Genomic DNA, 27,997 nt, shown 5'->3' with positions numbered 1-27,997 from the left:
ACTCCATCCCACAATGCCAAATTTATACGGTGCTTTATTTGTTCTTGCGGTGTCATACGCCGTGCTACTATACCTGGTGAATTTGATACCGCATATTTCAATTAAATACATAGGCTTCCTTTCACTAAGAGGCGTGACTATAAAGTTCAGAACAACTACTGTTTACATTGGAAAAGTTGCTCTTCAGATAAATGCGTTTGGACCAAGAGATGAATCATTGAAATGGATATCACTCATGTTGATGGACGTCAACGTTACTTGTTTGAAGGGCAAGCTGGTTAAGAATTTACATGCCGAAACCTCACAGAAGCATAAAACGCTTTCATCTGATGAATCCATCAAAAACAAACTTCAATTTCACGTACCAACTTTTATTTATAATTATCTCTTACGGACAGAACTCATCAACAAAATCAACTTCATTATCGTTAGAGCATCCATCTACCATCAAAGCACTCATGAACGCTTTTGCGCATCTCTAGAGTTCACAAGGTTTGAGACAAAGATTTCCAAATGTAACAATCTTAGATTAACTGCTACATTATTCAATGGTTTCATATTTGAAAACGAAAACAGGGACAATAAGCTTGATTTATTTCGAAATGTGGAGTTCTTTGTGAATTGCACAGTTATAACCTCATGCGATGTGAATAAAACAAACAGAATAAGAGTCAATTTTGAGGAATTCAGAACGTCGTTATCAATTGGAAGATTAAACATACCCATGGAATACATATCAACTAAAAAACAAACGCAACCAAAACACGACTCAACCCTGGAGTCGTCCACTCTTATTGAAGATGACTCACCGAATCAAATTACCGATGTGATGCAATACAAGGACTTGTTGGAGGATCTAATGTCTTTGTATTCCTTGACAGAAATTAGACTAGAGGATTTTACCTTGTCTTACGAAAATGTTTCCATCAACTTATCAAACTTTGTATTTTCCCTAGAAAAAGTGGTCAAACCAACAACAACTTCAACCTTGAAACTACACATCTACGTAACATCATTCAAATTTTTCCATCTCGATACTAAATGCGTGGAATTGCCATCTGGAACTGTCACCTACGAGGTTTGTCCTATGAACACACTTCGAGTTTCACAAGCATTGCTCAACCACGATGAAAACTCAAATGAAGACATTAACTTCAAATTCGGCATAACCTTGGCAAATCCAGTTTTGGACGTTTACTACGACCAAGAGGATATATTGTTTGGAGTCTTGAGAGACAAAATGATGCGTAAGCGAATGAACAAAATGCGGACCGCTGCTGGAGTGCATCAAAAGGATGAAGCGATGAAGAAATTGAAGCTTGCTTCAAAAATGTTAAAAGATGTCTCTACAAAGATTGTCATTGTGGACACCAAGCTCAACATACATTTGCCTAGAATAGGTCTGACTAGGGAGGACATTTTCAACCGTCATTCCAGCTCAAACACCACAGTTTCGTTCTCTGTAACCGATCTAACACACAGAATTTTCACGAGAACTCAGACTAGGGCAGTGAAAGGCAAGGGAACAACCGAAAGCCACACAATTAACTCGTTCTTCAAAATTAAAAACTTTAGAGGTGAAGCAGATGGTAACTTGGCTCAGTTGACCAAGATCAACTTGCTACTCGCTTATGATTTAGATCGCGGGAAAATGTCGGTGAGATTGTCAAGCAAAGCAATCAACTTTAAATCCGCTAATGATATTTTCTTTTACTTGGTAAGGCAGTTTAGAAATCGTCAGCGTATTTACTTTAACAAGAAGTTTGATGAGTGGTTGAGAACCCTTGAAAAGAATGGTGCACCAGATCAACCCAATAAAGCTGAACGCTTATCTTTTGGCGACCTTAATAATCCAATTGGTGAAAATCAAGAAGATGAGCTAATCAAAATATTTGAAGTGTTGCCGCCATATGTTTCTTCGGTCAAGATGGATCTATCATCATTGGTGTTTGAGATAAAGAGTAAAGAGGAGTTACCAAGTCACAAAATATATGACTACAGAATTGGGAAAGAAATTGATTTGAAAGATTATCGTCGTGGTATTTCGCTCAGGATGACAAGCTTTTCAGGAGTGTATAAACGAGCACAGGAGCATGTGCAGTTATCTGTTGGTCTTGTGCAAGCAGCTACGCTAAGCGAGTATACTCAAGAGTATATGATTTCAAGCGACGAAGCTAATGATTCAGAGCCGAGCGACTCAGATTTGGATGATGTATCGACGATAAACACCTTGGACTCCACACCCACAGACTCAAACGTATATGGCTCAGATGGATTGGGTAATACCGATACGTATGGTGTAAAGAATGTTCTTACAATCCAAAACATTAATGTTGTTAATGATTCTTCCAAATCAGAGGACAGAGATCCCAATAATCTCATTTTGACTGTCCCCGAAATCGATGGGCATGTTGATACCTTTTTCCTTTGGTGTATATTCTACGCCAAGACCTTGCTCCAAAGATTTGCCCCAACAGTGGAAACGAACTGCACAAAAGAACAAATGAAGCAGATTACCGGCCCAAAGAAAAAAGTCAAGCTTGATGTGCTTTTGGAGTCAGTCACCGTTTCAGTGAGACTTCCACATAACGTGGATGTGCTTCTTGAGTTTGATCGGTCAAGACTTCAGAACGTTTTAGTTTTAAAGAATGCCGATGTTAAAAACATTAGAATGTACGTGATTCACCCCAGTACAAAGTTATGGGCAAGAATAGTTGTGGTTAAAGAAGCCAAGTTTAGTATTGATGTGTCAAAGACCTTACATGAAGCAGCATTCGAATTGCACACAAAATCCATCTTATTCAATGTTCCTAACAGATTTGCCATTTACACAGTTATCGACAACACCATTTCCCTTATAAAAGCAATAAAGCAATTGCTGCATAATTTCAAGTACTTCAACTATGGTGTGGACAAATTTGAGCGGGTGTACCCAGTAGCGAAAGATGCGCTCGTGTTTCCTCATGTGAGGATCAAGACGTCGGCATTGGGTCTCGCACTTGAAAATGACCCATTTGAGCATGAATTGGCCATGATTTTTGAATTGGGAAAAATTGAGCAAAGAGTGAGGCAAAGAAAGGTGGAAGCTTTTGAGGCGAAATGCCGGGAAATTAGAGCAAACGTGAAACCAGATATTGAGGAACAAGTAGAGTTGTCTGATTTACCTGGTCCCTTAGTGGGAAGTCGGAAGGGCCTGTTCAGGAAAGATGCTAATGGTGTTGGGTCAAAGCAAAGCCCTTTGCGGAATGAAGCGACGTATAACGATGGCTCTTCGGCAAATGAATCTCGTTCAAGCAACGAAAGCACAAGAAGGAAGCTTAAAGGAACTTTCTTGAGAAGGAGACGGCATCACACAAGTCAAAAGAGTAACAATGATGACTCCGCAGATTCAGAAGCTGAAAATGAACCCAAATTGACCAAAGCTCAAGCCGAGAAGGAAATCAAGGAGGCCCATGAAAGATTGAAACGCAATTTCTCACTTTCGTGGATCAGAAAGTTTAAATCCTTCAAAGATGTTCGTAATAAGGGTTGGAAAGAAAGAAGGGAGGAGCTATGGGGTAAGGATGACCCGACAGATATTATGAAATCAAAGTATGACATAGTTGAGTATGCTGATGGTCCTACTTTAGCGACGGCACTATTCCTTGATGTGGATTTGACATTGGACAAGTTCAGAGGAGGTGACGTTGACGAGTTCTTGTACACGTATGCAAAGAAGCAGCCAAAGCAAAACTACTCAATTTTAATTCCCTTGTATATCGAGTTAACGGCTCGAAGCTTTCACATGTTTTTGAAAGATTATCCATTACCATTGGTATCATTCCCGTCAAATAGTAACCCCCAGATCCCAACTATTCATATCAAATCGAACCTAGTTGTGAATGAGCATTTATACAAGAGAAAAGAAGAGCTTCGATACGTATATGTCCCATTTTCGTGGGCTGTGTTTGACAATGGAGTATCTGACAACTTTTACTCAGTCTATATTCCTAGAACTTTGACAACCGTCAAGTTTGCCGCAGATTTTCAGTGTGATTTGAATACTGATCGGGCGTGTATTGTAGGATGGTCTAAATCCTATCAGCCAGCAATAGGTGCCATGGCTCAAGCGTTTGAAAACTTTTCAAAGCCTGCGATAGATGATAGTCCGATTGGAATATGGGATAAAATTCCATTAATGATGCATGGAAAGTACAAATTCAATATTGCAAATGAGCTTTGCTTGCACATGAAGAGTGGCAGATCTCCATACAAATTGGTTGGATTGGATGCAGGATTTGTGTTTAACTGGAAAAACAATGTTGATCTCACCATTGATGGAACTATCGATCCAAAGAGATTGGTTGTTGTTACCAGTGATGACTTTATATTTGCAGTTCCAAACTATTCTGTTCATGAGAAACATACGTGGAGTTTATACTACGACGGACGTGGTGGATTTGAACCTAGCAGTGATCCAGAAGGGAAAAAGTACCATAAGAGAGTCATTCGGCTTAGCACCAATGATAGAGTCGAATGGTGTTTGGGTATGATGTTTGAAAGAAACAAGCACTTTTCTTTTAGCCTTTCGGACCAAGAGGAAAGGACGTCTGAGTTTTTACCACATTATAAAGTTCAAATTACAAACCCCGCTAATGAGTATCACCCTGATTCCTATGATGGCTACCGAGCTGATTATGTTCACATGGCGGTATCCGTTATATCTCGGTCGCATAATGGCCAAGCATTCAATGCAGCATTTTTGACGCCTTTGGCATTTCACCATTTCTTTTACTGGTGGGATACAGTTGCTCACTATTCTCCACTTCCTGTTAGACTGGGGAAATTGTTTTCTGATGGTACGAAGAAACCCAAGATAAAGTTGAGTCCTCATTTGTTCACTGTAAAGTATCAAATGATTTTCAATCCCGTGACAATTTCCCATTTATATATCCACTCAAGTAACGAGGTGCACGGAAAGAAGAATAGGGTTGCATTTACAGGGTTGAAGGGTAAGTTTGACGTTTGTGAAATCGATTTACACCAAAGGAAGCAGTTGATGACATATGTGAACCAAAAGTTAAACAAGCGAACACAGGTTAAGCACTTGAAAATGAATCAAGCAGAGATTAATGTCGAAAGAGCTGATGTTCGAATTTTGAATGCGTTGTTCCCTGATCAGTCAGTAAGTGGAAGATTGTTGTCGTACTTGACTGGCGATCATGTTCCAGATTCCCTGAGTAGTCATCATCAGCACGGCCCTATACATGCATCGAAGTTTTCGAAATGGATTGACAGTGTTGATGTGCCTGATGGTGATTTATCTTGGGTTGATCCTGAGGACTTTATTGAATTAGAGGTGAATGAACCATTGTCAGCGTATCCAAAGATAAGGATACTTCCATTCTTTGCCACCCCGAAGCTTAGTTATTTTAGGGAATTCACATTGCATGAAGATGGTCCGTATCCTTTTGGGAACGAAAAGATACACGACTGCATAATGGACACGGAACAGCCTAGTGGTGTGCAATCTCGAATCTTGGCAGAACGTGTTGAAACACTCAAGGGTGAGCTTTCGAGAAAGAAACAACAATTGACTCGCATAAAGTCTCAAAATATACCCAAGAACGAACAGCATGCGGGGGATGTGGAGACCGATATACAATTACTCGAGGAAAAGATTGATGTCATCAATCAAGCTCATAAAAACTTTACAGAAGAGGATTTGAAAATGTCCAATAACTTTGATGATCCAGAACATCTCACCCCATTGCTGAAACAACATACGGGGTTGTCTGCGTATTCCAGTCACAAGGACAGAGATGAACTTCTTGAAGCCGCAAATTTTGTGGCGATTGCCGAGTTCCATAATAGATTTATTGTTCACAATTTGCAAATGAAGTGGGATGATGATATTCGGGTTTACTTTGTTAACTATCTTGAGAGGATAAGTGATCGAAGAAACCATGTTTACTACATGACTAGAATGGCAATTGATCTTGTCCGAAATGTCATTAGTGAATCAGAAAGGACTCAACTGGACGATCTAAACTTTAGCGATAAAACCTTTACCAATTTCAAAGGAGGAATCGAAGCGGTAGAAGGATTTGCTGAGGCGTTGGATGTGTTACAGAATCCCGATGTGGAGGAAGCAGAGCACAAGTATTTGGTCAAGTTGATTCACCCACAAATACAGATGATTAGTAGGAAAGCACCCGATACCTGTGTCATTGTAACATCAAGGGATTTGGATATCAAGGTTGTAGATATTAATCAAAAGGATTTGGTGAATATTTTAACTGATAGTTCAGAAGTTACAGCCAAGGTGGAATCAAGAATTGGAGTCATGTTTAGAGAAGAGCAGATTTTTGTTGTGTCAAAGGATGATGTTGCTAATATAGGTGCAAATGGAAAGTTTGCCAAAGGAGGATATATGAATTCAACTTCTCATTGGCCTCCATGGTTTGAATGCGAGGTTTGCTATAAAGGGGCATGGGCTCAAGAGTTTCTTGTTGCCGAGAGAAATACTGTTGCGCTCGTTTACAAATCACCTAACAACTTGTTCCTAAATGCCAAGAATTTGGAACGTCATAATGAGGTTGTTGTATTTATAAACAAATTTGTCGTGAATGCCACTTCTTCTCAGTATTCCAGCATTTATTATGTTATCACTGAACTATTACTTTCAGGAGAAACCAAGGATAGTCTTCAGTCGAAATTGGCCAAAATAGTTTCAGTCACCGATCCATCGGACTTTAAAGGGTTGGATGTAAAAGTGAAGGATTTACAGACGGCAATTAGAGAGTATAATGACTTGGTTTTAACTTTCCATCAAAGGGGAGCTACATTGAATGACACAGAACTGAAATATTTGCAGATTTTAGAGTTGGAAATGGAGAAACTGAAGTTGGAGTTGCTTTTAATTATGAAGCTTTTGGGCACGAGAAATAAGTCGAAATCAAAAGAAACAACAAAGTTTTGGCATATTCTTACTGATCAGGTTATTTGGCATTTCCTAACTGATGATAGGCGGCCTTTTATTGACGTTGCATGTACTGGAATTGCATTTTCACGTATTGAATCCATTGATGGAGCTAATCATAATGATTTCGAAATTAAAATGTTGCAAGGGTTTAACTTGCAGGAGAATAGTCAGTTTCCAATCTTGTTTTCACCATTGATTCCAAAAGGTGAGACGAAATTTGATGATGATGGAAGACCGGTGATGAAAATGACGTGGGATCTACTGGCATTGGTGGGTGGTATTCCCATTATTAAACATGCGAAATTGGACGTTCTCCCATTGCGATTTGAACTAGATTATGCAACAGCAAAAATGCTTCAATCTTATTTATTTCCAAAAGATGATGACACAGATGTGGATGATAGCGATGATTCAGATGACGAGAGTATTTATTCCTCTTCCGAGGAGGCTTTTGAAGATACAGCCTCAGAGAAGTCTTCTTTAATGACAAATGAATCTAAAAGTCCATGGAGAAAGCTATTATCAAGACACAAACCTTTGGCTCTGAAAAGAAGTATAGAACAACTTGGAAGCTCCTCCAATGGAACTTCAACTCCATCGAGTTTGGCGCAAGAGTCGCACGAGTCTCGCTTATTGTCCCCGCAAGGCTCAATATTTGGTCGTCACCAAGACAAGTCAGGTAGCAGCAGCAGCAGCAGCAAGGTCACGAAGCCGCGTAGACGTGGTCGATATACTACAACTAATACAGATGTGTTGAATGATGAGATTGAGACATTGATTTCGCGATCATTAAAGTATAAGTCTATTGTTGATATCGAGATTTCAAACACTGAGTTGATGGTTAGTTTTCTGGGTCCAAAAAGTTTACACTTCTTGAATGTGAATCAATTGATCTTGTCTATACCGACGTTACAATACCAGTACAAAATTTGGTCAGCAGAGGATTTCACAAATAGGTTAAAGAAGGATATTATCAAGATCATTTTACTGCACACTGGTAAAATATTGGGCAACAAGTTGCTGTACAAGAAGAAGATGACAACAGCTAAGCCTTTGAAGCAAATTTCAAATTATGAGGGATTTCTTACTTTGGAGGATTTGCAAGATCAAAGTGAGCACGCTGGTCATAGGAACAGCCAAATCTCGCCACAGGTTACAAGAGTACATTATAACAAGAGTCATAACCGGCCGCATATTGTTAGACACGGTCCCGCCAATGAAGAGACATTTGAAGCGTACTTAGCTGGTGGGGATTTGGAAAGAGCTGCCACCAACCCCAGGAGTGACAAAGTAGCAGGCGATGTAGATGCTGCTTAAAAGGGTTAGTGTTATATATAGTTTGTTGTGTATTTATTTTTGTACAAGTGTTATGCATGTTTTCATCGTGCTTGTAACCGCCAAATTGTAGAATCCGAAACCCTCTGTCTTTTTTTTTCGGTTGACGTCAAACAAAACAAAAATTTATTTTTAGGAACGAAACGAAGGGAGAAACGGTTCATTGTTAAATTAGCTAACTTTTTTAGTAATTAGGGAGATCTCAACCATTGACAAAAAAACCAGGTAGAAGAACACATCTACAGAGGAAAACCAATTGCTATAAATTGAAACATTATATTTTGCCGAGTTGATTTGCTATTAAAACTATTCAGTTAGTGTTGTGACAATTTTCTTCTTCCGCTTAAGGCCGATCATTCAATGTCAAAATGGCTTTCCTTGGAGTATTAAAAGACAAAGCTATCAACACTTTTAATGAGGTGATCTTGGATAGAAAGATTGGAGGAGACGGATTGACCAAAGAACAGAAGTTTTGTCACTTGTATCATCTTCCAGATGAGGAAAGAATCGTGCAAGATTCTAACGTTGTGGTTGTCTATACCTCGGACCACTCAGATCCCAAAGCTAAAAATAAAGGACACCACAGATACAACAGCTACGAAGACGATGAATATGAGGCGCATTTTCAAGGTAGATTATTTCTCACCCAACACTTTTTGATTTTTAGAGATAGCCATGATTACCGCGATTGCTCGTTTATCTTACAATTATCAACCATTAAGAAAGTGGAAAGAGAGACTGCATCCTTTGACTACAATTTTGTGTTATCATTGACCACTGTCAGCAAATTGCACATCAAATTGTACTTTAGTGGTGGAATTCGATCGGATAATGAACGATTTGCCCAGTCTTTATCAATGACGTTGAAAAGAAACCAATCAAATATCAAAAAGCTCAAACCATTTGTGCAAACTTGCTACTCCGAATACATTTTATCAAAGAATAAAGTATCTAATGAAGTTATTGAGCATTCTCCACCTGGTGGGTTGGGATTGGTATTCAAATTCCCGGGTAACGCAAAGGAATCTAAAGACAAGTTTAAGGTCAAGTTATGGTTTGATTTTTTCAAGGAAAATGGAAGAAACCTTTCTTTGATTAAGACGCCAATGTTTTACAAGTTGATTAGAGTTGGGTTGCCCAATAGATTGAGAGGTGAGATTTGGGAGCTATGCTGTGGATCCATGTATTTGCGTCTCGATCATCAAGGTGAGTATGAGAAATTGTTACTAGATAACAAAGACAAGACGTCTCTTGCCATCGAAGAAATTCAAAAGGATTTAAACAGATCGCTTCCTGAATATGCCGCTTACCAGAGTCCAGATGGTATAGAGAGTTTGAGAAAAGTTTTGACAGCGTTCTCTTGGAAAAACCCCGAAGTTGGTTACTGTCAAGCAATGAATATTGTTGTGGCAGCATTATTGATTTACATGTCTGAAGAACAAGCGTTTTGGACTTTAAATGTCTTGTGTGACCGGATTGTGCCTGGATATTATTCCAAAACAATGTATGGTACATTGCTAGATCAGAGGGTTTTTGAATCATTGGTTCAAACCACCATGCCGATACTTTGGGAGCACATTTGCAAGAATGATATACAATTATCAGTTGTTTCATTACCGTGGTTCTTGTCATTGTATTTATCATCCATGCCTTTGGTGTTTGCATTCAGAATATTGGACATTTTCTTTATGCAGGGCCCAAAAACCTTGTTTCAAGTTGCGTTAGGTATTTTGAAAATCAATGGTGAGGAGTTGTTGAAAACAGAAGATGATGGAACATTCATATCGATAATCAAGGAATACTTTCTTACTTTGGATAGCTCCGCCCACCCCAATTCACCACAATTAAAGTATAGAAATATAACGAAATTTCAAGATTTGCTTGCAGTGTCTTTTAAGGAGTTTGCAACCATTGACGACGAAACAATTCAGCTGCACAGAAGCAAACACAGAGATACAATTTACCAAAACATTTCCACTTTTGTCAAACGTACTGAAATTAGGCACTTGCCGAAAACACCAAATATTCCACAAGGCACTCTCGATGTTCTTTATGACCGTTTCTACTCACAAGTGGAGGTCTCAAATATCACAAAAGGTTCAGGTTCAAGCTCAGTAGATTTTAAATCGTTTGTAAAGTTTTTATCTGAGGTGTGCGATTGGGTACACTTTGATGAAGGTGAGGCGGACACGATCCCCGATAACCATTTCTTAAAGAGGTTGTTCAAAAGTTGGGATACTGAGAACCAGGATGCTTTGTCGTTTGCCGACTTATTGGTAGGATTGAACTCGTTGGTGGAGTCGGATCTTATGACTGCAATGTCTAATTTTTTCCAACTTTATGATATCAAGAAAAACAACAAGATTGACCGAGAAGGGATTTTAAGAATCTCTGAGGATCTTTTATACATTACGACGCCTTGGAAAGAGGGCTACTTGTTGGATCAGATAACTCGCACTGCAGTTGAAAATGAGGTTGCAGATGCGGTGTTAAAGAAGCAAATGGAGTCAGGGAATGGCGAAGGCAGTGAAGACCAAAATGAGCCAATTGACTTGCCATCGCACATTGAAGTCAACAAGGAAAAACTCGCTGCTGAGCAAGCTGAAAGATACTTACAGGCAGCAAGTACATTCATCAATCGCGCGTTTGAATATGCTCAGCCAGAGGAGGAAGAGTTGCTCATTAAAGACCTCGCAATAGATGAGAAACTTAAACATAATGCAGCATTGGACCCAACGCATCCAGTGTACCTCAATTTGGCTACATTTAGAATGGTTATTTTAGCCGACGAGACTTATGAATTGCTCTTCAGCTCCACTTTGAGAGATTCTATCCATTTGGATAGACCATTGAATGCGAAATTCGACCCAATGAGAAATATTCGAGATATGTTTGACGGTCTTTTAGCTGATGGAAGAAAAGTCGCCAATAAGGTAAGAATGAGAATGGATTCGAGAGCTTCTCAACAAAGTCAAGAGGGATCAAGCTCGTCATCTCTCAGGTCGGGTAGAAGCAAGACGGCACCAACTACCGCTTCTTCCCGTGATGAAGAGGATGAGGAAAGAGATGATGATTTTGGAGTCATTTCGATTGATGAAAAGGATAAGGATATGCTTTTAGCTACCGAAGCTCAACTCTTGGGTGAAACAGTTGAGAACCGGCCAGATATTAAAGAGCAATTAAAGAAATTTCATGAGAGGGACAACAACGATTCGGGAGCGAAACTTGCCGATGGGAAACGACCCGAAAACTTGATAGAATTTGAAACGTAAACATTTAGTTACTGTTGACGTAAGCATTTAGTTACTGTTGTTATTTATTCCTACTTCCAAATAAATATCAATTCTTGGATTGAAACAACTTTCTCAACTTGCCACCAAACTTCTTCTTCTCTTTTGGTGGTTGAGCCTGAGCATCTTCATGTTTATGACCTCTCATTGTAGAGAATCCACTTTGTTTCTGTGGTGATGATTGAGCCACTGGTGCAGCTACAACATTTGGAAGATGTTCATCCGAATCATTGAACCTTGATTTGAAACCAGTGTTTCCACTTGAACCATTTTTCAAAGGCAAGTCTTCGTCAGAATCAGCAAACCTAGAAGCAAAGCCCTTGCGACCTGCTTGGCCATTGTTTGTACTTTGACTAATTGTCTGTTGTTGGTTTTCATTGTTGTTAACCGTTGATGTCATATCTCTCAATGTCGTTCTTGCTTGAGGTTTAGCTTGTACAACAGGAGTAACATCTCGATTTGGACTCCTAGGAGGGATATCGTCATTAGATTCTTTTGTAAACGACGACTTCTTCTGCAACGGCCTAAACTCAGAACGTGGTCTTGCTTGAGCCTTTGCATAAAGGTCTGCAGCTTTAGCCTTGGCTGGGGAAACATACCCTTTTTGTAAAGCAGGATGAGGTGCAATTGGCTGTACATAGGTGCTGTTTCTCAAGCTTCGATTACTCATATTCTGAGGTTGTTGCTGGCGCTGTGGTTGATGGTATTGTTGTTGCTGTTGTGGGTGTGGGTGTGGGTGTGGGTGTGGGTGTGGGTGTGGGTGTTGCTGCCCAGGATGCCCAACTACTGTTTGTGGTCTCATAGTTGACCTGAAGTGTGATTGAGGTTGCTGTGGCTGTTGTGGTTTCCGTAATGTTTGTTGACTTAATCTCTTTGAAGGCATTTTTTGCAATTGAGGAGAAGATGCAAATTGTGGATAAGCACCACCATTACTAGCACCGAGGTAAGACAAATCATTGTTGGAGACCTGTTGGTGTGGCTGCTTTGGTGGATGAAATTGTTGACTAGGCAATTGCGAGTTGGACAATTTCGAGTTCAATCTTGTGTTTTCAGCAGTTGTCAACGACAAATACGCTTGTCTTGCAGCATTACTATTTGCAACTGCCGACGGAGTACCCTGTTTGGCAGGAAGTTGCGAGTAAGAACTTGAAGACTTCATTGCTGACTTCATTGGCTTCTTGGCTGAATCATTTGAGTAAACAGACGATTTTGAACTCAGAGCGGTCGCGACAGCTGGAGGTAACAAGGTATCAGCACTTTCAACTTTGCTATTGATTGTACCTGCGTTGCGGTCATCTTCTGCATGAGATTCAATGATTTGTGGTGAAACTTTATCATCTTCAGTAGCTTCCTTATGTGGCTCGACAACATCAGAATTATCCTTAGCTTCTGGAACGTTATTGAGAACGTCTGTTGATTGCATACCATATTGAGCAATCACCCTCATTTCAGAATCAGCGTCCAATCTATCAGTCTCATTCCTTTCCCAAGTATCGTCTTTATCCTTTGGCTCGCCTTCCTCTTCAAAGTCACTTACAATCTCAATATCACTTGAAAAGTTTTCCAGTTGAGGTCTGGGAGCAGAGTTTTCTGTCACGTCGGCATTGTCAACAATAACTGCCACTCTTACATTTCCATCATCTTCATCTACTCCTTCAGGTTCAATATGTTGGTCAATCTTCTCGTCATCCAAGCCTCTGGATTTGGCAGCATTGTCTTGAACAACCCTCTCCTCATCTAAGTCTTCAGGTTCAACAGAATCTTCCTGTTGGTCAATCTTCTCGTCACCTAGGGATGTTGGTACAGTATGATGTATTACCGAGTCATCTACTGATTCATCTACTGCAGCTTGGTCTTTGCCCAACTCAGCTGCAGCAAGATGAGTTACTTCAAGCTCCCCTTCAGCATTTTTTACCCTCTGACTCAGCTCTTCCAATTTTCTTTCAACTTCTTGCTCATGCTCCTCAGGTTTGCTTTCCACACCCAATTTTTTCTTGTCCAATTCATCAACAGCCTTGGTTTTCTCAATTATAGGAACGTACGTATCGTCAGAAGCATTTGAAAACTCTTTCTTATTCTCTATAGTATTTCTTTCAGTAGATAAGTCTTCAATCTCTCTTTGCTTGCGTTCGTTTGCCAAATTTTGTTCCCTCAATCTTTGATACTCCAACCTCTTGCCTTCGAGCTCCTTTGCCAATTGCTTTTCATGCTCAATTTCCTTCTCCAATGCTCTAATCTTGGCTTCATGCGCTTGTGAAATATCCATTTTACCCAAGGAATCTTCCAAGTTGACGTCTTCGCTCATTGACTGCATCTTTACCGGAGTACTAACATTTCTTGCTTGTTGAGTTGGCCTTTGCAGCAGTTTTATATTCAATGAACTAGCTCTTGATGATGGCTTCTTTCTCAACGAACCAGATCTGGAGGACATAGGATTCAACCGCATTGAATTGCTTCTAGCTACTTCCTTTTGAAATGTGGACTCGGGAACTTCGATGATTTTGATTCCTGTAGGGCTTGGAACATACTTTTTAACCATTTTGACGGGAGCAGGTGGTGCACCCACGTTTTGTTGACGAGGATGCAGATTTGCCGTAGGCAATCTGAGATCTTGCATATTCGCTTTGTTATTCAAGTATACCTGTGTCGACTCTTCAGTAATCTCATCTAGATATGAATCATTAAAGCTATCGTCAATGTCATAAACCTCTGGATGATGAGAATTATAGTAAGCTGCGGCTTGGCTCGTAGACGACGAGGATGACTTGGTCAATGATCCTTGAGAAGAATGCGACGCATTGGAAAATCGTCTCTGCCCAGGTGCTTGTGGTTGTTGGGGTTGAAAGCTGGATCTTGAACCTCTTTTCAAAAGACTTCCATTGGAACTGTTCAACGACGACACTCTTTGTTGTTGTGGATTTGGCGGTTGATATTGAAACGATTGCGAGCGTGAAATGCCCTGATTTTGGTTCTGTTGCTTCATAGCGTTTCCAATGCTCAAAGCAGCGGCCAATGCACCAGAATTCGGTTTGTTTTGATTATTTGTGTGTGGACTTACGCCCGTGTAGGCAGTGCCATGAACATTTCTCGATGTCCTGTTTCTCGAAAACATTAAAAAAAAAAAATTGGATCGAATTGAGAGACTCAAGTAAACAGTTCTATCAAGTTGCAGATGATTCAAAGTATTGAGCTATGTGTCAGTGATGTTTTGTTTGAAATCGAGGGAACTGCTGAAGGAATCAGATATGGAGTGAATTTTGAGGTTGCGATTCCCGAAGATTTTTTGGATCCGAAACTGAAATTGCTTTTTGTGCAGGATTACACGACAAATCTCAAAGGTGAGCAAACAGCACACTCTCCCTTTCCATTTGGCTGGGTTCATGAAGCGATAAGAGTAATAGAGCTGAGGGTGAATGCATAATCGAAGAAAGCTACAACAGTTCATAATGACATCGCAATCAGTAATCTCCTTTTTTTTTCTAGTTCACATTCATGAAATTACAACCTCGTCTATTTCTTTAAAAACCCCTGGGGTACCTCCGCGTTGTTGCAGTTAACCTATTCAATCCTAATAGATTCGCGACCCATGTACCAGCATGCTGACCATTCTTCACTAGCAAACCCAAGAGCGGACGAACTGACATTAAGAATCCAGTCAAGAAGAACCCTTGCAATAGCGGTAGCACAATCTGATCCTTTATTATAGCGAATATCACTATTCTAGGCGTAATTGGTTTCAATGGCTTTGGCTCTTCTAAATACTCTTCCTCTTCTTTGTCCAAGTTTTCATTAAGAAGTTCTAGTTCTCCATCCGTCAATTGGGGTAAAGGATTATAGTTTTTCTTGTTGAAAGCGGAATGTTTCCCATCAAGATCCTTGTTTCCAGCATATGTATTTAGTTGTCGCATGAACGATTGTTCAAATCTTAAATCAGGGATGGTGAATGACATTGCAGTAGTGAGAGGGTGTGGATGGTGTGCCAGTATTTGGTTAATCTCTCTGAGTGCAAGAGCCAAAGTTTTGATGAAGAAAAAAATTATTGAAAAAATAAATCGTTAAAGAGATACCACATCCAATCACACAAATATATACAGCATCATGGACAGAGATCAAGGACCTTCCATCACAATACGAGACCAGAAAGATGATCGTGTTGATTTTGTTTTAGGAAATGTTGATTTATCCGTGGCAAACTCTCTCAGAAGAACTATGCTAGCTGAAATACCCACATTAGCCATCGACTTGGTAGAGATTGATGTCAACACTTCGGTGCTTGCTGATGAATTTTTAGCTCATAGACTAGGACTTATACCTCTTGTCAGCGAAGGTATCCAGAACTTAAAGTACTCCAGAGATTGTACTTGTGATAACTATTGTCCAAGATGTTCCGTGACCTATGAGTTGAGGGCGAAATGTGATACAGATTCAACAATGACTGTTTATGCGCGTGATCTTCTCAAGTACAACAACGGTCTGACTCTTGGAGAAGTTGTCTTCAAAAATGAGCTGGACAAGGGACCCATTATTTGCAAGTTGAGAAAACATCAAGAATTGCTTATAACTTGCATTGCTAAGAAGGGAATAGCTAAAGAACATGCCAAATGGTCACCTTGTGCCGCAGTTGGATTTGAATACGATCCATGGAATAAACTCAAACATACAGACTATTGGTATGAAGTTGATGCCAATGAAGAATGGCCCAAGTCGAAAAACTGCGATTGGGAAGAACAACCTGATCCAGAAGAAAAATTCGACTATAAAGCAAAACCAAATGACTTTTATTTCGATGTTGAAACGGTGGGTAATTTGCCTCCAAATGAGGTTGTTCTTCAGGGAATAGCTACGTTACAAACAAAACTAGCATCGATTGTAATGGAGTTGGATAAAGACAGAGTGGAAGCAAGCAATGTTGAAGATGGTGGGTTTACCACATACGGTAGAACTGATTATGGACACGGTGGAGAGACACCAATGATTGGCGGAGCCACGCCTTATGGAGGGGGCGATAATTCATTTGGAAATTCTGGATATGGTGGAGGTGCATGGAATTAGAAACATAAAGATTTTTTTGTAATAATAGTATATACAGCTCTATAGGTCTAACAATTTTGTTGGTTCCATCTAATCAAGTCGTCGAACTTTACAAGTTTCCCTCCAAAGATATCAAGAGCACTGCCAAATGTTAAATCTACTTTTCCTTCACTTAATTCTTTCACTAGTTGAAGGTCGTTAAGAGATTTTGCTCCTCCGGCATAGACTATCTTACCGTCAAAGTTCGGAGGACACCATTTACCCAAACTCGACACCAATTTCTCATCAATACCTTTGCACAACCCCTCAACATCAGCGGCATGGATCAACAATTCATCGCAATACTGACTCACTTCAAATAGAAATTCCTTGCTTAGCTTGTTTCCGGTTATCGTTTGCCATTTATTCATCGCCACAAACCACTCAACATCGCCAGTTTCATTGATAACTGTCCTGCAACTCAAATCCACTACAAGATTGTCTTTACCTACTTTTTCACTAATACTCTTTAGCTTGCCAAAATCAAGCTCCATTTTCTCTGTTTTATCGTTTTTCGAAAAGAGCCAACTGGTAATTATCACATGTGAAGCTCCTTTATCAAGCCATTCTTGGGCATTTTCCAAATTGATTCCACCTCCAACTTGTAAACCCTTGGGCCATGTTATGCATGCCAATTCGGCTGCTTTGTCATTCTCCGGATTCAGGCCTAATTTTATCACATGGCATCCGTGAAGGTAATTTTCGGCGTATAGTTGAGCATAGTAGGATGAAGGCTTGGTCAGTACAAAGTTTTCCAATGTTTGATCAGATTGGGTTGTGGAAGTGACATCGTCTTGAGTTAGGGTACCGCCAACAATTTGTTTCACTTGTCCTGAGTGAATATCTATACAGCCTCTAAACTTAGTCATTGGAAGAAGCTTTATCGTGGGGAAGAACAGACCTTCAATATGTATTTTTTTATTTTTATTTTCATTTTTTTTTTCAACCTGAGAAGATCATCGTAACAGTTTCTGTAATCATGAGTCAAGATGCAGACTATATCAAAGCTCTAGAGATACAAAGGCGCAATTTTGAGGCCCAGTTTGGATCCATTGGTGATCTCGGATTTGAGGATAAGTTAGACAAAGTGGAATCATCAGAAGACGTATCATCACAAGACTCATCAGATGATGAAGATGCCAAATTCGATGGGTTCAGTAGTGACAGTGAAGCAGATTCATCATCGGATTCAGAAGATGAGGGCTATGAATTAGAAGAAGCTCCACCACAACCCAAAGTCGTTAAACTAAACACCACCACCCTGGAAATTCCACGCGCCGCTCCATCCAAAACCGAGCGAAAACTACTCAAATCAGGCAGAGCAGCAACCCTTTCTGAAATCGAAGCCGAAGCCAAACGAGCTTCAAAACAAACGCTCAAACAAGCCCAGAAAACTGTCAAGGAGGAGTCAGAAAACCTTGAAAATGATTTAAAATTGCAACGATTATTGAAAGAATCCCACATTTTGGCCAATCAAGTTGATCCGCAATTCAGTGGTGCTGATTTGACGTTAAAGACTATTGACTTTGAAGATCCTACTGGAAAGTCGAGACGAAGGGTTTTATCTTCTCGTATTCAGGAGCTATCCACCATCAACAAGACAAAGGACAAGAGGTTGGAATCGATGCCAATGAATATGCGAAAGGGTATGATTGCTAAACGAGATGAAAGAGTAGCAAAGTATGAAAAAGAAGCAAGAGATGCTGGTATTGTGCTATCGAAGTTGAAGAAGGGTCAAGTTAGAGATTTGAAAGCTGGTCGTGGATCTACTGCATCTAATGAACGATTGGGGTCTGGCAAAGGACATAAAGTACAAAAGAGAGAACGAGGTTTAAAGATTAATGGTGTTGGAAAATCCACCAGAAATGGTTTGATTATATCTCAGAACGATATTGATCGTATAAATAACCAGGGCAAAAGACGTGGGAAAAAGAGATAGATTGTATAGGCTCTAATTTCTATTACTCAAATCCCTATAATCTCCAAATTATCATTGGCTTCGTTACCTTCAATAGTCAAGGCATGCTCATTTGCCAAATGTAAAACACAAATGAAGCAAAAACTAGTGGAAAGTTCCTTGACTTGCTCGGGAGTGTACATTGTTTTAACTCTTTTAATCACTTCGTTAAACTTGATACGTCTAGGTTGTTTCTCTTCACTATTGTCATCAGATACCGAAGCCACGCTTTCGAGAATGGCCTTCCATATATTATCCTTCAATAGCTTAATATCAACTCTTTTCGCTACTCGTGAAAAATTGACAAATTCAGTTCTTCGCTTACCCATGACTCCAGCTGATGCAGCTGGTTGTGAATTGAGTTGCGATTCGGACGCTTGTCCCAATGGATAAGGTTCCTGTCCTGTGTTGGCACCACCAATGCCATTCTCAGGTATATCCTCTAGAGCATCGTTGAAATCGTAATCATTGTCAAAATCTTCATACTCAGCTTGATGGAATGAATGTGCCAATCGTTCTCTGTCATCAGTATCTTCATGTTCTTGTGTTTCCCTTGCTTGGTATTGCTCTGCGAAGAAGTTTGAATCAGTTAACTTGGCTTGCTCAGTGGTATCATATGCAATTGGCGCTTTAGGGAAATACATGATTGGTGTATCTGGTTTCTGAATAAGACTGACTAATCTTGAAGAAGTGAATTTGATATCATCCGGTAGAAGATTCTTTTCTTTGATTTCCTCAAATATATCAGCATTATAAACCTCATAGATGTTTACTGATTTCAAATTGATAAAATTAGGATCTTTATGCAGCTTGAAAAGTACATCTTCATCCTCGTTATCCAAACTGAAAAAATCAATAGTTGAAACATCCTTCTTCCTTTTAGGAGCCGTTACATCCGGCTTCTTCTCCTTTGCAAATTGATCTATATTATTTGCCTTTTTAAATGCCGATACTTTCCAATGTTCAGGTCCAGCCCAGCTAATTTTCAACTTTTCATCAAAATAATTCATCAAATCTTCATCTAGTAATACAGTATTGGTTTTAGCTTGTGGAGTATATGGATCATTCTTTTCTTCAAAAAGTTTTTGCATTACACTTTCATTGACATGATTGAGTAAATCATTGTCATTTGAATGGGAATCTAGACCATCTTGATCACCAAAGTCATCAAATTGGAAATCGTTATCCATATCGCAATCATTTTGGTCCATTTCAATATCTTGAACGTCATTCATTCGCGTGTTGAAATCGTTGAGAATACTCTTGGCTTTATGGAAGTCATCCAAGGCAGTTCGAAACTCATTAAGAGAAGGACAAATTGTTTTCTCTTCAATTGGAATGTGGTCTTCAAATAATATCTTACCTAGGTCAGATATATCAACCTCTGCATCATCATCGTCTTCCTCTTCTTCCTCTTCACGAGCCACTGGTTCCTGCTCTTGTGCATTTTGCGTTGAAGTAGCATCAAACACAACCCTACCAGAAGAGTCTATACTCAATGTATTTAACAATAGACTCTTTGCCCCACCTTCATCAAACTCAGCAAGTGCTTTCTTAAATAACGGATCTATAGCCAATTCTTGATCCAACTTCTTTATCCTTATAGTATCAAACTCAACAAGCGTCGATTCAACAACTCTATTCACTTTACGTTTCTTTTTTGTTCCATCTTCGCCCTCATCTTCGTTGTCAGAAGCAACCCTTTCGCCATCTATTACTTGTCCATCGCCATCAACATCATCGTCACCAGCCGAGGCGTGGCTCCTCGACTTTTCATTTTGTTTCGAAGCCAATCCACTCAATAGTTTCCCAGTTTCGGTAGCAGCGGAATCAATTCTATTTGAGTAAATCTTTATACAACCATCCAAAGTTGCTGAAGCACGCTGGAAATTGATATGATCGCCATCTTTAATAACATTCAAGTCATGGAAATAGTCAATCAAGGCAAATTGCCATGAGTTTTTGATATTAATCTTGTTGTCAGTTGACATTTTGATCCATTCTTCGAAATTTGACAAGATTTGGTGTTTATTTTCATTAAATCCAATTCCAACTTCTTCAAATGATTCATTACTAAGATCATCTTGTGCTAAGCTACGACTAACGTGTCTTGAATGAGAAACAACTCTGTTCAGTATCACCCTCCGGCTGGACGAGGCATTGCCATTCTGATTGCTAGATATGATGCGATTGCTTGATTGTGGTGTCAGTCGCGAGGCATTATGGTGGTTGTGATGTGATGTGTGCGTTGAGGATAGGTTGCGGTGACTATTGATTCTATTATCTCCTTTCGATCGTTTCTTAGGTAGGACTTGAGCGGACATGACGTTTCTAGGAATATCAAAGATAGTACCTTTGCTTGATGATTGTTTACACTTTTTTTCTTTTCTTTTGTTTGTTGATCTGTTTGTTGATGTCGCAGAAGGGAAACCTAGTGTCGTAGAATAGTTCATGACACTACACGTGACTGAAATGAGCTGATCGGTAGCGTTGGATGTGTGTCACACTAACTTCGTTTTATAACCGTCAGAGTGAGAAGAATTTAAAAGAAATCAACAGAAATAAATACCCAATCAACCCAATAAAAAAAATTATTCAATAGACCACAATTCTAACAACAAGACAAAGAAACAAAACTGTGTAACTTTTATATGAACAACTTAATACGAATAACTCCTTTAGCTCAAACACTAAAGAGATCAACTACTACTTCACTCACCCACAATCATCCTACTATTATAACAAGATGTATGTCTACATACCTTGCCACCGGAATACGTTATAAATTACATCACCGTCAGCAGCCCTATAAAAGAAACCCACTGATCGTGTCTACCAGATCTGTGTCCAACTCAACGATATCCCTTTTACAATCACAAGAACAACATGCAAATAACGATCTAAACAATGCCACTGCCCAACTTGAGTTTTACAAATCACTTTTGGCAAACAACTATCCCCATATAGTCGTTCAAAGATATGAAACACCCGGTATAGCAGCATCACCCGAGTGTACTCAGTTGTATATAGAAGCTTTGAACAAGATTGGTAAAAAGGGAAGAGCAGATCAAGTGGCAAACGCATTGTACCAAAATAGTAACAATAACAATGGTGCCTATGCTGGTGCTGGTGCATCTTCAGGTGCTCCTCCTCTTGGTGGTGGTAGTGGTTTTCCTCATGGATTTGGCTCTAGATATGAACCAGTACATGTTGTTGTTAGTGAATCGTTGATGACGATTTTATCAAAATGGCTTAAATGGTTGATTCCAATTGCTTTGATCACCTATGGTGCTACTAATGCATTCAACTATTTGGTTGAAAATGGCACCATTTTCAAAAATGCTGAAGTTAACGATAAATCAGTTGATGTTAGTCAAAGTACAGTCAAATTTTCCGACGTGCAAGGTTGTGATGAAGCAAGAGCTGAATTGGAAGAAATTGTTGATTTTTTAAAGGATCCATCGAAATTTACTGGATTGGGTGGTAAATTACCTAAAGGTGTCTTGTTAACTGGTCCTCCAGGTACAGGTAAAACATTGTTGGCAAGAGCCACTGCTGGTGAAGCTGGTGTTCCATTTTTCTTTATGTCTGGTTCTGAATTTGATGAATTGTATGTTGGTGTTGGTGCCAAAAGAATTAGGGAATTGTTTGGACAAGCTAGAGAGAAATCACCAGCGATTATTTTCATTGATGAATTGGATGCCATTGGAGGTAAGAGAAACCCCAAGGATCAAGCATATGCTAAACAAACATTGAATCAATTGTTGGTTGAATTGGATGGTTTCAGTCAAACTGAAGGTATTATTATCATTGGTGCTACTAATTTCCCTGAATCTTTGGATAAGGCATTAACTAGACCAGGAAGATTTGATAAAGAAGTGATTGTTGATTTACCAGATGTTAGAGGTCGTGTTGATATATTGAAACATCACATGCGTAATGTTGAAACTGCTGACAATGTTGATCCCTCCATTATTGCTAGGGGTACCCCGGGACTTAGTGGTGCTGATCTTATGAATTTGGTGAACCAAGCTGCTGTTCATGCATCTCAATTATCTGCTCCTGCTGTTGATATGTCTCATTTCGAGTGGGCTAAGGACAAGATTCTTATGGGTGCGGCTAAAAAGAAGATGGTTATTACTGAAGAGTCTAGAATCAATACAGCATATCATGAAGCTGGACATGCCATTATGGCTATGTTTTCAGCTGGTGCTACCCCCTTGTACAAGGCAACAATTTTACCTAGAGGTAGAGCATTGGGCATTACTTTTCAATTACCAGAAATGGATAAAGTTGACATGAGTAAAAAAGAATGTTTTGCTCGCTTGGATGTTTGTATGGGTGGGAAAATTGCTGAGGAAATGATTAATGGTAAAGAAAATGTCACTTCTGGTTGTTCATCTGATTTAAGTAATGCCACTGGAGTTGCTAGAGCCATGGTTTTATCCTATGGAATGAGTGATAAGATTGGGCCAGTTAAATTGAGTGATGATTGGGAAAGTTGGTCACCGGAAATCAAAAATTTAGCTGATAATGAAGTTCGTGATTATTTGCTCAAGTCGGAGGATAGAACCCGTAAGTTGTTGCAGGATAAGAAATTGGAGTTGCAGCGATTGGCGGATGGTTTATTGGAGTATGAGACTTTGACTAAAGATGAAATGGATAAGATTGTGCGTGGTGAACCTATAAATAAAGAGAAGACAGTTAGTAATACGGTGATCAAAAAGGCGTCTTCTAGCACAGATAAGATTAGAGATGGGTTGAGTTTGAAACTGAAGTGAGAGAGAGAGAGAGACATACTTGTATAGAAATTAAATATAAAATAGCTTATGTGTGAGATAATCAATCTTTTACTGTTTAAATTTTAGTGGGTGAGTCATGTGAGTTGCACGTGACAAAGTTTTTCTCGGTTCTTCTTTGTGAATTTTAACCAGCAAGGTTCCCAAAACAGGAGAACGTAAATATGCTCAAAGTAAGGGTTTCACAATATATAAATACCCTTCAACAATTCCCCATTTATCTTTTCACCTACTTTTGATGATATTCTTCTTCTGATGGAATTTTTGCTTTCCTAAGCTCATATAAGAAAGGTGGATCTAATGAAAAGGCTTCTGGCTTCGAAGCTCTTACTCTGAGCCATCATTGTCTTTGGATGCGAAGGATTAGAGTACTACGTTAAGGGACTTATCATATACTACTGTTGCAGGAGATGAACTGAGGAGGAAGTCCATTTGGGTTCCAATGCCGGATCGCTTGCCGTATTCGGAAAAGGAAAGCAATTTTAGTATTGTTCATTGGTACACGCCCTTTTTCTCTCCCACAATTTTCGAAAACTCCTCAATTTCCGCTCAGTTTTATATAAATCAATTTCACACTCTCCTTTTCCCTCTCCTTTTCCCTCTCCTTTTCTCTCTTTCCTTTCACAAGTTATCTGATCAATACATTAAATTAAGTTATCAAAATGGTTAAAGCAGGTATGTAATTCTACAATTGAGCGATGATTTTGCAACAATTGAGCCAGAATTGAGCCCCAGTTGACCTTCTCGAGGGCAAATCTACTGGGCACCAATTACACCACATCAATTCAAGTTACTAACTTTTCTTTCCAGTTGCTGTACTTAGAGGAGATTCAAACGTCTCAGGAGTCGTTAAATTCGAACAAACCGCCGAATCCGAACCAACCACTATTACATGGGAAATCTCTGGAAACGACCCTAACGCATTGAGAGGATTCCACGTTCACGCTTTTGGTGACAACACCAACGGATGTACCTCAGCTGGTCCTCATTTCAACCCATTCAAGAAGACCCATGGTGCTCCAGAAGATTCAGAAAGACATGTTGGAGACTTGGGTAACATTTCCACTGATTCTCAAGGTGTTGCTAAGGGAACCAAGCAGGATTTGTTGATTAAATTGATTGGTGAGCATAGTATTCTTGGTAGAACTGTTGTTGTTCATGCTGGTACTGATGATTATGGAAAAGGTGGTTTTGATGATTCAAAGACTACTGGACATGCTGGAGCTAGACCAGCTTGTGGTGTCATTGGATTGGCAGAGTAGATGTAACAAAGAAAAATAAGTTTTACTGAGTTTGATTTCTGAATATCATGAGTGATTTAGTAGATGCAAGTACTGTAATATTGTTTCAAAGGATCTCCCTGGAAATGAATCGCGCAAAAAAAACCCAAAGTCATTAACACAGTAATCACAAATGAAGGACGGATCATTCAGTTACCTCCATCTATCCAACCCCAACATAGCTACATATATAGAAACATGGCGCAACGAGCCCATGCCATTTGATGACATTGAACCACCACAAATCAACATCTCCAAACATATCAACGGCTCCATGAAAAACGGAGCAGAGTTGCCACTACTGTTGGATAACGACGATGAAGAGTCAATTCAAGGTGCCCAAGCAAATGGTGTTGGTGTTGGTACTGGTGGTGCTGCTGGTGGCGCAGTAGGAGGTAGAGGGATGGCTGGAGTGGTTGGTGGGTCCGGTGCTGGTGGTGCTGGTGGAGGAGGATTTGCACGGTCACAATGGATGGATTTACAATTACATGAGGTGTTTAAGGATGATATTAAGCGGTTCCGGGACTTGACTATATTGCCAAGTATTGATCAAAAAGATTGATCAAAGGAGGGGGTTAGTTTGTATGTTGTTGCTTTTTGGTGCTATCGATGAACAAGACGCGAGAGAGGTGACAGAGAAAAAGAACATACAATATAGTCCTTGCGTACAGCTAAAGTTGATCAAATAGCTACAGTATTATTTGCAACGACAGCAAATAATGAATCAGTTTCCCCTAATGGTTGCACCGAAGTCACTAATTATTACCATTACACCAAGCCACCTTAATGATTTAGATACTCAATTTACAGAACCTGAGATTAAGAAACTTATTCAAGAGTCTATAATTTACTAAGGAGAAGAAACTGATTCAGTACCCTATATCAAAAAGTGGCGGATATTTGACTTCTTCGTAGAATGTTTCTCTGGTAACACACGAACCGACTGTAGGCTCCATTTTAGTTTCCGCACAAAACAAATTTCCACACATTGCATTCAATACATCCTTCTTTGATGGATTAGGTGTTACCCATAAGAGTTTTACTGAAGCGGGAACTTCTGTTTTCAACTCAGATATCCTTTCCTCGGTCAATTCAATCGATCTTAAATCGATTTCCTGTAACTTTTCATGTGAACACCCATTGTTGTGTCCCAACGCCTCCATAGTAAAATCTTTTAAAGGATTTCCTCCCAAAATTAGTTTCCTAAGCAGTGTTGTAGGACCAGGAAAAGATAAACTGATTTCCTCAATACCACTGGATGCAAAATCTATCAACTCAAGTACAGTCGATGAGAAATCGATGATGACACTTTTACTAAAACATCCCCTGAAGCTCACTTTCTTCAAACATTTCAAACCTCCAACTTCAGTGGGGAATCCTCTAGTTTCATTATAAAACAAACCAACCTCTTCAAGGTAATATGGTAAGCGGAACTCACAATCCCTTAAATCGCAGATAGTGAAGTCTAGAAATTTTAATTTGGGGCAACATGTAAGGTCAATGACATCTTGCTCTGAAAAATCGCACCTTTCCAAATATAGATTAGCCAACGTGTTTGGGTACAGATGTAAGGTGAACTTAACAACGGTTAGCGATAGCAGCCACAACATCTCAGGCAATTTGTAATGTTTGGATAGTTCTTTGTTTTCCCAGATAAACAGGTCCAAATATAGTAATTCAATTTGAAGATTTTCTCCAAATTTGTTGACGGAAAGATCACATTCTTGTATTCCTTTAGTTTGAACTGAGAGACTTTTGAGTGATTGAGGGAGCGGCGGTGCGGTTAAAGATTTGATCTTATTGTGGTCCAAGTTTAAATTCGATAAGCGAAGGGGAAAGTTAACATTGTCGACAAATTTGATGTCATTACCAGACAAGTCCAACATCTCCAAGCTATCAGGAAATACAAATTGATCAATGAAGTTTCCAATTTTACACCATTTCAAGTTCAATTGCTTCATATTCGTAAACTTTGAAAAGTCTTTGGTGGATACCGCCCAGTTGATACTCTTACTCGAACTCAAAGACAAGTACCTCAAATTAGAAGAGGCGCTGTTCAAAAGTGGAGTCGTAGTGGTTAGACTAGTAGCATGTAAAACCAATTCCTGCAAGCTTGATAAAAGTTTTGTGGTTGGAGACCATAACTGCGGACCTTCTAACTTATCGTTATTTGTTTCGCAATATCTTCCATATTCTTCTAGTCCATTCAAAACAAACGACGTTAGACGGACCTCTTTCTTGATCAATAGCTTCTGATTGGCCCCAATACATGTGTTAATCTCACATAATGCCTTCCTGGGAATATTAATCTCGATGCTCCTCATTTTTTTGTGCACCAATGTCGATAAAATGACCTCAGCTGATTTGCATAAGCATTTCCAATTGTAAGTTAAAAGACACAATCGATCAATCAATGGGTATTGCACTTTGGGAGAATCCTTTCGTTTCCGTTTTCGAGCAACCCGGATATGATCAGAATCCAAAGCCAAGTTCTTCAATGAGAGTGGCAATTCAAAAAGGTTCAAATCAAAACATATAGTGGGGTGGAACAAAAGCTCTTTCAACTTGCGACAACTCGCAAACGAACCCTTGACATTACAATAGTGAAGATGGAGAGCTTCGACATTTGCAAATATACTCAAATCCAACACCTTCTCTGTACTAACTAGCGGCTCAAAGTTGATTGAGATTCGGGTCAAACGTTCAAATAACCCGTGCATCAAATTATATGGCTGGGTCAAGTCCATATTATTCCGCATTGTAGCGGTATAATAAGTTTTCACCTTGGCATAAACTTTCAACTTAGTTCCCTTTGTCTGTTCCAAATTAGTTAGCAAATCAAGATAGTTCAAAAAGTCTGAATCATTGTGTATTTCATAGTGGATACGAGATTCCACATTCAAACCTTCTCGACTGCAGAATCCATCGATAACTCGAAAATCTTCTGGTGTGTAAAAATAATGAACATTTTCGTACCCACAATCTAAAGGGCTATCACCAAAATGTGAGGGTCTCTCGTATTGATGTCTATCCATCGCATGGTGTAGCGTAAGGCAGGAGTTTTGAAATTTTTGTACAATGACTTCTTTTAAAACATGTAACAGCAGTAAAACCGATGCACCATCTTGGGAAAGAAGTCCAGACAAGTTGCCAATGCTCGTAACTGATAGTATTGTACGTAGAACTTCAACGGGGAGGGAATTCAACAGCAAGGGGAGATTGGCGGTGACTGGTCTCATGGTAATTTGTGGTTGCGTGGATGGCAGGATTCAGTGATGACATCTCCATTTAGATTAAAGCTG

At 39.5% G+C, this 27,997-nt stretch overlaps 11 protein-coding genes across 11 annotated transcripts; 7 read left to right on the top strand and 4 right to left on the bottom strand. All coding sequences in view use genetic code 12, as the record gives it.

Annotated features, from left to right (window-relative positions):
* Positions 1–13: 13 nt before the first annotated feature.
* I9W82_001946 (uncharacterized protein) lies at positions 14–8,281 on the top strand (the record flags this gene model as incomplete). Its single annotated transcript, XM_067690747.1, has 2 exons — positions 14–76; positions 146–8,281. 2 exons carry the CDS (start codon positions 14–16, stop codon positions 8,279–8,281), a joined length of 8,199 nt encoding a protein of 2,732 aa, XP_067549182.1.
* Positions 8,282–8,667: 386 nt separating this feature from the next.
* GYP2 (Gyp2p) lies at positions 8,668–11,571 on the top strand (the record flags this gene model as incomplete). The annotated part of the gene is made up of 1 exon (XM_067690746.1): positions 8,668–11,571. One exon carries the CDS (start codon positions 8,668–8,670, stop codon positions 11,569–11,571), a length of 2,904 nt encoding a protein of 967 aa, XP_067549181.1.
* A 67-nt stretch (positions 11,572–11,638) lies between these two features.
* I9W82_001944 (uncharacterized protein) lies at positions 11,639–15,539 on the bottom strand (the record flags this gene model as incomplete). Its single annotated transcript, XM_067690745.1, has 2 exons — positions 11,639–14,779; positions 15,174–15,539. The coding sequence occupies 2 exons, from the start codon at positions 15,537–15,539 to the stop codon at positions 11,639–11,641; spliced, it is 3,507 nt and encodes a 1,168-aa protein (XP_067549180.1).
* A 148-nt stretch (positions 15,540–15,687) lies between these two features.
* I9W82_001943 (DNA-directed RNA polymerase II core subunit) lies at positions 15,688–16,641 on the top strand (the record flags this gene model as incomplete). Its single annotated transcript, XM_067690744.1, has 1 exon — positions 15,688–16,641. The coding sequence occupies one exon, from the start codon at positions 15,688–15,690 to the stop codon at positions 16,639–16,641; it is 954 nt and encodes a 317-aa protein (XP_067549179.1).
* A 47-nt stretch (positions 16,642–16,688) lies between these two features.
* I9W82_001942 (1-(5-phosphoribosyl)-5- ((5-phosphoribosylamino)methylideneamino)imidazole-4-carboxamide isomerase) lies at positions 16,689–17,528 on the bottom strand (the record flags this gene model as incomplete). Its single annotated transcript, XM_067690743.1, has 1 exon — positions 16,689–17,528. The coding sequence occupies one exon, from the start codon at positions 17,526–17,528 to the stop codon at positions 16,689–16,691; it is 840 nt and encodes a 279-aa protein (XP_067549178.1).
* Positions 17,529–17,638: 110 nt separating this feature from the next.
* I9W82_001941 (uncharacterized protein) lies at positions 17,639–18,598 on the top strand (the record flags this gene model as incomplete). Its single annotated transcript, XM_067690742.1, has 1 exon — positions 17,639–18,598. The coding sequence occupies one exon, from the start codon at positions 17,639–17,641 to the stop codon at positions 18,596–18,598; it is 960 nt and encodes a 319-aa protein (XP_067549177.1).
* A 26-nt stretch (positions 18,599–18,624) lies between these two features.
* BRN1 (condensin subunit) lies at positions 18,625–20,940 on the bottom strand (the record flags this gene model as incomplete). The annotated part of the gene is made up of 1 exon (XM_067690741.1): positions 18,625–20,940. The coding sequence occupies one exon, from the start codon at positions 20,938–20,940 to the stop codon at positions 18,625–18,627; it is 2,316 nt and encodes a 771-aa protein (XP_067549176.1).
* A 426-nt stretch (positions 20,941–21,366) lies between these two features.
* YME1 (i-AAA protease) lies at positions 21,367–23,397 on the top strand (the record flags this gene model as incomplete). The annotated part of the gene is made up of 1 exon (XM_067690739.1): positions 21,367–23,397. The coding sequence occupies one exon, from the start codon at positions 21,367–21,369 to the stop codon at positions 23,395–23,397; it is 2,031 nt and encodes a 676-aa protein (XP_067549175.1).
* A 680-nt stretch (positions 23,398–24,077) lies between these two features.
* Positions 24,078–24,677, top strand: SOD1 (superoxide dismutase; the record flags this gene model as incomplete). Its single annotated transcript, XM_067690738.1, has 2 exons — positions 24,078–24,090; positions 24,226–24,677. The coding sequence occupies 2 exons, from the start codon at positions 24,078–24,080 to the stop codon at positions 24,675–24,677; spliced, it is 465 nt and encodes a 154-aa protein (XP_067549174.1).
* A 151-nt stretch (positions 24,678–24,828) lies between these two features.
* CTA6 (Cta6p) lies at positions 24,829–25,257 on the top strand (the record flags this gene model as incomplete). The annotated part of the gene is made up of 1 exon (XM_067690737.1): positions 24,829–25,257. One exon carries the CDS (start codon positions 24,829–24,831, stop codon positions 25,255–25,257), a length of 429 nt encoding a protein of 142 aa, XP_067549173.1.
* Positions 25,258–25,564: 307 nt separating this feature from the next.
* I9W82_001936 (uncharacterized protein) lies at positions 25,565–27,934 on the bottom strand (the record flags this gene model as incomplete). Its single annotated transcript, XM_067690736.1, has 1 exon — positions 25,565–27,934. The coding sequence occupies one exon, from the start codon at positions 27,932–27,934 to the stop codon at positions 25,565–25,567; it is 2,370 nt and encodes a 789-aa protein (XP_067549172.1).
* Between the last annotated feature and the right edge of the window lie 63 nt (positions 27,935–27,997).

This window comes from Candida metapsilosis (genome assembly GCF_017655625.1).
Source record: "Candida metapsilosis strain BP57 chromosome Unknown scaffold2, whole genome shotgun sequence".
Taxonomy (NCBI): domain Eukaryota; kingdom Fungi; phylum Ascomycota; class Pichiomycetes; order Serinales; family Debaryomycetaceae; genus Lodderomyces; species Lodderomyces metapsilosis.
Note: the sequence above shows the minus strand (reverse complement) of the source record. Positions and strands in the feature narration are given on the sequence as shown.